This window comes from Tinamus guttatus, unplaced genomic scaffold (assembly GCF_059628265.1).
Source record: "Tinamus guttatus ecotype Peru unplaced genomic scaffold, ASM5962826v1 Tinamus_guttatus_pri_ptg000649l, whole genome shotgun sequence".
NCBI lineage: Eukaryota > Metazoa > Chordata > Aves > Tinamiformes > Tinamidae > Tinamus > Tinamus guttatus.
The window spans coordinates 2,156,543-2,164,115 of NW_028289183.1; the positions used below are offsets into that span (position 1 = coordinate 2,156,543).

The following is a 7,573-nucleotide window of genomic DNA, read 5'->3' on the forward strand; positions in this document are numbered from 1 at the left end:
GCACCAGTCCACACCTGGAAGGCAGAACAGGAATGTTGCCTTGCTCCTAAACCCTTGCCCTCCCTACACTTGTAGACAGGAAGCATCTGGGTCAGCAAGAAATGACTGCAGATATCATGGTGTCCCCAGAGAGTCTCGTTTTATCCCAAATATGATGATCTGTGGTGGGATGTTTGGCTTCCTGCTGCCTGAGCAGCCTGGAGTGGTTCATTTGGGATTATGACTGACATTGGTGCATCTTGGGGTTTTCCTCGCACCCATCCTGAGCTCTTTTAGCCCCAAAAGTGGCCCTGCCCTCCCTCATCTCTGGGGCAGAACGTCCCACCTAACGCTGACACGGTGCATTGCTAAAGGGAACCAGGGCCCGGAAAGGGTGTGAAGGGAAAAACCCAGTGTCTCCTCCCGGAATAAAGCAGGTGATGAAGAGTATTTTCTGTCCCCCCCGCAGAGCTCAATGGCTTGATGCAAAACCATGTAGGAATGTACGTAAGACTGACGTCTGTGCTTTACTTGCGTCTCTCCTCTGACATAACCTGTGGTTTCTGCAGTTAAAATTAATAATGCTTTTGTTTTAGCAAAGGTGGAGTTCCTAGGGTTAGATTGTATCTCTATTAGGTTAATGCAATAAAAAAGCCAGACCTTTGGCAGGTCCATGGGGCTGCCTGGCTGTTCCCAGGCTTGCAAAGTGAAGGACCGACCCACCTTGGAGGCGCTGGATCGGTGCCTTTCCCAGAGACAGGGAAACGAGGGCTGGCCCCATCGCCCGGCCTCCGAGCCAGGTGGGCACGCGTGAAGGGTGACGCTGTCACGCTGTGTCACGCAAGACAGAGAGACCGTTCCCTTCTGTGTGGGAGATCTGGGTTTGAAGGGGAAAGTGGTGTTGAAAAGTGAAGCTGGGCTGGCACACCAAGGGTGGAGTGTTGCGTCTTAGATGAAAAATACTCTCACTCCAGGTATTGTGATTTCCATTTATTCTTTTCCTTGCTAGACACACACACGTCCATACAAACAGGCTCGCTGAGTTTTGACACATATGCACAGTTCTTTGTTTGAATCATTTGAACCATTGATGTCTTGGGGCACAGACGAAGGCGAGCTGTGCCATTTTGGCAGCCCAGTGGCGTTAGACAGCATGGGCTTTCTGAGGCTGTTTTCACTCCTCAGAGGACCCTTTTTCACCCCTGCAGCCCAGGAGTCCTGCTCTGAAAGCCCCTGCAACCATGGAGTGGTTTAGGGAGAGCTCCAAGCACCCAGAAATCCCTTTTCTGTGCTACCGGTGCAACAGCTGCCTGGGTGCTGAGGCTGTGCTCACAATATCAAAGCCTGCAAGGTCCTGATGCAGCTTAAGCACATGGGAGATCAAAACGAGAGGCTGTAGCACTGGGTAGATGTGTCGTATGGCACTGAGGGTCGCTGTGTGTGTTCAGTGTTGCAGTGAAAATCAATAAATAATTTTTCTTTTTGTACAAAAAAAATCATATATTAAAAAATCACAATCTATTTAAAATAATAAAAAAACAAGTCTCCTGATCATCTCCCAGACCATATTGCCTATATGATCTTTACGGGTCTTGAGCCTTGGTTTGGGAAAACTGGGAGAAAAAGTGTGCTTGAAACAATCCCTTGTCAGGGCCAGCCCATGACCACATAGACAGCCCTTCTGTGGGGACTGTGTGTCCTTCTGAGAGAGGAGGCTGCAGCGTGCAAACCTGTTCAGCAGCAGTAATGCCTCACTGAAGAGGAAGGGGAACAGCAGGGACTGATACGGGGAAGGGTGAAGAGGGCCAACACAGATGGGCAGTACGGAGGACAGATATAAAATGTTTCCCAAAGCGTTTGTGCTCACCAGCTCATTTTTCACATCTTTGCAGGGGACTGATTTCTGACTGGCCATAGCAGAGTTGAGTGGTTTCCCTTTCTTTGCCTTCCACGCCTGAGTTAGCCCATCCTGCCTACTGGATCTCGGAGTGCAGGCAGGGCTGGGACTGTCGTCAGGCAGGCACTGACCCTCCACAGGTGCTGAGCACCAACCGGAGAGTAAATCAGTGGCATGGAGTGGACAGGCTGGATCAGAGTTGTAAGAAGGAAGGAAAGAGTCTTTTTGCGTGAACCATGTGCAGTTAGCACGATCCTGCTCTGGAAACCTTCCTCTTTTTCCTTTTTTTTCTTTAAGAACTTAAAACACACACACACACACACGTACACGTACAAGTAGCAAAAATAAAATCTGGACTATGTTGGGATGATCTTCACTGGCAGCAGAGAAATGATCCAACATTACAAGGGGATGTGATTCAGGCAGTGCTGTTGACTCCTGGGGACATCTGGGCAATCTTCCAGCCCTGGGGTAGGGAGGAGGTGGATTTGCTGCAGAGGATTTAATCTTCCTTGCAGCAGAGTTCTCTAGGACATGATGTAGACCTCCAGCAAGCTGGCCACCGCATGCATTCGGTAGAAGATCCCAAAGGGCAGGCAAATGTCCACAATGGCCGGCCACATGGAATCTCCATAGAAGTTCAGTTCTTTATCATTGTCGAACTGGGGTCGGGCACCAAACGCTGGCATGATCCAGAGCTGTTTGAGAATAAGTGAGAAAGATGTGTGGGGTAGTGAGCACCTGTACTAACAGCTACTGAGAGACAAGTGGGGTAGGGAACTGCCTCCTCTGGTGATCCCCTGGCTGCTCATGAAATGGAAGCTCCAATCGAAGCTTCCTCCTCTCAGCAACTGAGAACTATGGAGATCTTCACCTGCATTTGGGCTTCTAGGCTGTGGGACTCAAGAGGAGACATGCTGCTGTTTTTAAGAGAACATGGATTTTACTCCAGGTATTTGTCTGTCATTTAACAACCTTTTGGGGGAGGGTAAGAGGAGGACTTAATGTATTTTATTCATTTTAATAAGGTATTCTACATCTCTGGTAATAACCCAATAAAAATACTGAAACTGATTCTTGTTTTTTACCTAACAATTTTGTTGTTTGATATTCCAGGGATAACTGACAGCCTCTGTGAGCTGTGCCTAAAATATCCTTGGCTCCAGGGCAGTTGCTCTTACTTGTAAATAATAAGGAAATGAGACCTATCTGCACATGCAGTATGAATAAGTCTGCAACCCATATAGCAGAACCAGGAAAAGGACTATTTCAGCAGGGGCCACATCCTATCCTTCACAGATATTTCTCCCTTTAATTTGCTTCCTTTTGCTCCCACCCCAAGAAGCATTTCTCTCCACATTTACTCACTATGATATTGCTCAGCAGGAGGAACATGGAGATCTCCCGTAAGAACTTCCTCCTCCAGTTCATCTTCTTGGGCCCTGCGAGGGACTGCACGAGCTCAGAAGGATGGATAGCTTCAACGCTGGGGAGAGTGCTGGGTGTCACAGTGCTTCCACTGTCAGGTACACGGAGGGACACCGCGTTAACGTTGACAAAGGTGAGTCCGTAGGGATCCTTCTGGCGCAGATCATGTTTGTGGTCTTCCTTGGGCGGTTGCCGATGGAGACCTTCAATAATGAAGATGTTTTGGAAGGTGTGCTGGGCAATCATCAGGAGGGCATAGGTAAGGTTGAGCGCACTGATAGTGTCCCTTGGTGTGCTGGCAACAATGGCCACAATGGAGTAGTAAGAAATTGCATACTGCCCCAAGGCAGCACCCATCAAAAGGGCCACGTCTAGGGTCCTGGTTGGGTTCTTGTGGCGATCCATGTCTCTCTTATCAAAACGGTAAATGACAGAGCCACCAATGCAGACAAGAGACATGAGGCCCAGACAAACGATGTTGAAGATATAGTACATGGTGAGCGCTTCATTCTTCTTGCTGGTTTCATGGCTGGAATTTACCCGTACTTCATAAACGATAAGGACTCCCAAACCACTCACCAAGATGATGAGGCCCAACACGATGCCTACAAAGAAAGTCCTTCGAAAGAGCCTGAACTTCAGGCGGTGAATGTGATGGGAGTGGTGGTCTATAAAGCGCCCAACGTTCTTCCACATGACATAAACCATGGCAGAAGCAAAAAGACTGTACTCAATGTTAAAGGGGTATAGCCAAAAATAGCCATTCTTGAAAATCTGGCAGATTTGGCTGTTGCAATTGCATTCTTCAGTTGAGCCACTTCTCATTCCAGCTGGAATAGAGGGAAAAAAACACATAGATGCAGTGGTATTAAAGCAAGGAGACAGGTTCTATTAGCAGCCCTGAAGAACTAGATAACTGGGATCAGTGAAAAACAACCTTGAGACTGAAGGATCCAGAGAGCTTTGAGAACCAGGACACGTCAACCTGAGCTTTCTGGTATTTGTATTCCTTCTAAAGAAGCCTTGTCTCTGTTAGATGGCAGGTGAAGCTCCCTTTCTCCCTTCCGTTCTTCATTCCTGTACCATTTTTACAGGCCCATTTTCCTTCCTGACTCCTCTGTGATGCAGGTTAGGAAGTGAATGTTAAAATTCTTCTTGCAGCTAATCAACTGTGTTAAAGGGTCCTTCTACTCTAGATAAGCCCTCTGAAAAGGGGAAAAACTTGGCTTGCAGAAGCCCCATGGGCTTCATCCCAGTATCAGATGACTTTGAAAATGGGGAGATTACCTTTCATGAGCCATTTAAAGATTTCTTCTGTCACATTTTTCTTCAACTTTGAATGTGCTTTGTGAACAGACTCGTCTGTCACTGCTGACATCCACACCGCTAAGTTTGTGGTCAGGGTCAGCATCAAGCCACACCTGCAAAAGAATGGGAAGGGCATAGGATCAAGGCACAGCTCTGGACCACGTTGCTTCCATCTGTGTCATAGATGTGCACATGTGCAGAGAGCTGTGGGAGCTGCCTGAAGTTATGTGAGGATGGTAGAATGTTAAATCTAGAGATCTTGATTCTTGCTGTGCTACTCCCTATGACTCCTTTCAATTTCTTCCTACTCGTTGTCCACCCTGAGAGGATTATGTTGCATTATGTAATGAGAATTAGGCCTGAACTCTCCTGTTGGTTTTCAAAGAGCCTCTCGGTAGGGATTTAATAAGTCCCAGTCGGTCTCCAATGGGTCCAGTCTTGCAAAAATGGCAGAGATCCTATTTCTTGTTTATTTACCCTGATGATTGCCTGACGGCATCACTGTCTTTTGCACAAAAGGAGGTCAGCTATGAAACATTTAATACAATTCTACTTGAATAATGCTTGAGCTCTTGAGTTCTATCACCACTTTGCTAGATTCACAAGAGACGTAGGACTAGCTGGAGAGAAACTCAGCAGTCTCTAGCTGTGGCCAGCATTAAGATGATGTTTTTCTCTTGCAGCTCAGCAGGTTTGCAGTGGCCCAGTACTCCCAGTCTGAGGGGATTCAAAGCACTGCACTCACCTGGTAATGTTCAGGTGTGCATGGACACAATCTTTGGCAGAGATCCATAGGAAGTAGGTCTGGCAGGCAGAAGATAAGAAATGGTTATTTCAAACAAAGCAAGAAAGCAAAGTCTGCCCCTTTGAGGTAGGCATCTCCATGCTCAGCAGAGAGCAAGCTGCAGTCTCCTTCACAAGGGCCCAGCAGGGTTATGTTAGCCCATAGTCCTGGCAATTTTGTCCGCCAGATGGGTTCTGTTCTTGCCGTGCTCCTTCTGCCCAGTCCTGCTGCCATTGCTCCACCCATGCCCAGCCCTTGTTCCTATCTAACTTGTCCCTATCTGACCTCTTTGGAGTTGGCCCAGAGCTGCTGGACCACTGTGTAGGGACCACTCTGCCTTTCCTGTTGCCTTCTCTGTCTCTTCTTCTCATGGGAAAGGAAACTGGCTGGCTGGATCAGAGTTTGGATCAGGCCCTTTTGCTATTAATCCAAATGTTGCAGGATGGGATCAAGTTTGAACCACTGTCTTGAAGAGGGTTCCCATGATAGGTTGTTGTCAAGTCAACTGGAGGGGGAGATGTTTTCCCACCACTGTGAGTTGTCTCTGCAGGGTGAGTTGAGTGCCCTGTGAGACCAGAGTCTCTTCCTCCATCTCTCTACCCCTCTCCAAGACAGAACACAGCCATCTCACCTGGACGATCACAAATATTGCTTGCACAATGGGGTAGATGATTTTGATAGCAGACAGGCAGCTGTAGAAGCTGGAGTAATATCCTATTTTGAACACATCCATGACAAGGCTGAAAATGGCAAATAGGATTAGGCCTCCTGTTGAGGAATCAAAACATCTATTATCAGAAAAAGGTATGCACATGTAGGCAATGCAGTCATGAAAGGAGGAAGAGGAGATATTGCCATAGAGAAGCTTTGTTTCTACTCTAGCTTTTCCTCTCCCAAATTTCTAATTTTCTTGGTGTCAATAGAATCATATTATAGTTTAGGCTGGAAGGGATTTTGAAAGTCATCTAGTTCAGCTCTCTGCTCTGAACAGGGCTAATAGTTTTTGCAAGAGAAAATGGCAAGGTGGGGAAGGAATCTGGTGTTGCAAAGCATCAAGAGCCCTTGGATAAGAGGAGATATTGTAGTGGTGCTAGTGGAGAGACTAGGAACAAACTTTCTGAGGTAGCTTATGATGCTTAGGGAAGGAAGGACATTATATGGGTAATAACTAATGTGAACATGAACTGTTCACATTAGTGAGTGCTGCCTCTCACTTCCAGTCCTAGCCCCATCGAGAGCTCCTACCTCTCAGCCAGACAGGCCCTGCGTGGGAGTCTTTGCAGAAGATGGCATCCGGGCTCCGCGAGGTGCTGACGAGGTAGAAGATGATCCACACGATGACTATGAGCATCATGACGGTGAGCAGGAAGAACACGTCGTAGTCGTGCACGGCGATCTTCTCGAAAGCACCGCTGCTCACCAGCGTGCAGGCCAGCAGGGCTAGGTGCACGGCCAGGAGGATGGAGAACATGCGGCCACCCTTTTTCCACACTTCTTTGGAGGCAGGAGGGGAAGGGTGATGCTGGTGGCTGAGAGAGTGTGTCCGGCTTGAAGCCAGGCTGGCTTTGTCAGCCTTGTGTCCAGAGCCCATGCTGGAGTTTTGGCGTCTGATCTCGCTGTCCTTCCGCGCGGGTACTTCAGTCATGGTGCAGTTGCAGCCGTCGCTGAGGGTTAGCACTGCTGGGAGGAAAACCCCATGAATGAGAAGATCACTTCATTTTGAATAGCCCAGGGCTGGGCCAATTGCAGGACACGGGATGAGGAAGAAAAGATGTGTCAGAGGAACAGGGAAGACTGAGACAGCAAGTGCAAGAAGAGAGGTGAGCTCATTTTCAACCTTTCTCCATTTGCCCAAAGGCTATTTCTCTTGCTTATGATGCTCTTGTTTGGGGGAGATCCCAGATCAGCCTAGCAACGTGTGCCTAATTTGTCACAAAACATCTAGGTGTTTATTGATGTAAGATAGTGGAAAAGTACCAGAAAAACACTCACACGATCAAATATCTTGGGGCAAATGGCCAATGCGGTTTGATTTCTAAACGTCAAACAAAACATTCAGAGAAAACATCATACTTCCTGGCTAAGAACAGGCCTGTGAAAGGTAAGAAAGCCCTGAGCACATCATGGTTTATACCAGTTCCTGTAAAGACATAAACTATCTCTGCTCCCTCTAAAGC

General features: G+C 47.7%; 1 protein-coding gene across 1 annotated transcript; it reads right to left on the reverse strand.

Annotated features, from left to right (window-relative positions):
• Positions 1 to 2,403: 2,403 nt before the first annotated feature.
• Positions 2,404 to 7,041, reverse strand: OTOP2 (otopetrin 2). The gene is made up of 6 exons (XM_010211788.2): positions 6,642 to 7,041; positions 6,028 to 6,164; positions 5,358 to 5,416; positions 4,592 to 4,725; positions 3,245 to 4,134; positions 2,404 to 2,574 (listed from the first exon to the last, which is right to left on the reverse strand). The coding sequence occupies exons 1-6, from the start codon at positions 7,039 to 7,041 to the stop codon at positions 2,404 to 2,406; spliced, it is 1,791 nt and encodes a 596-aa protein (XP_010210090.2).
• Between the last annotated feature and the right edge of the window lie 532 nt (positions 7,042 to 7,573).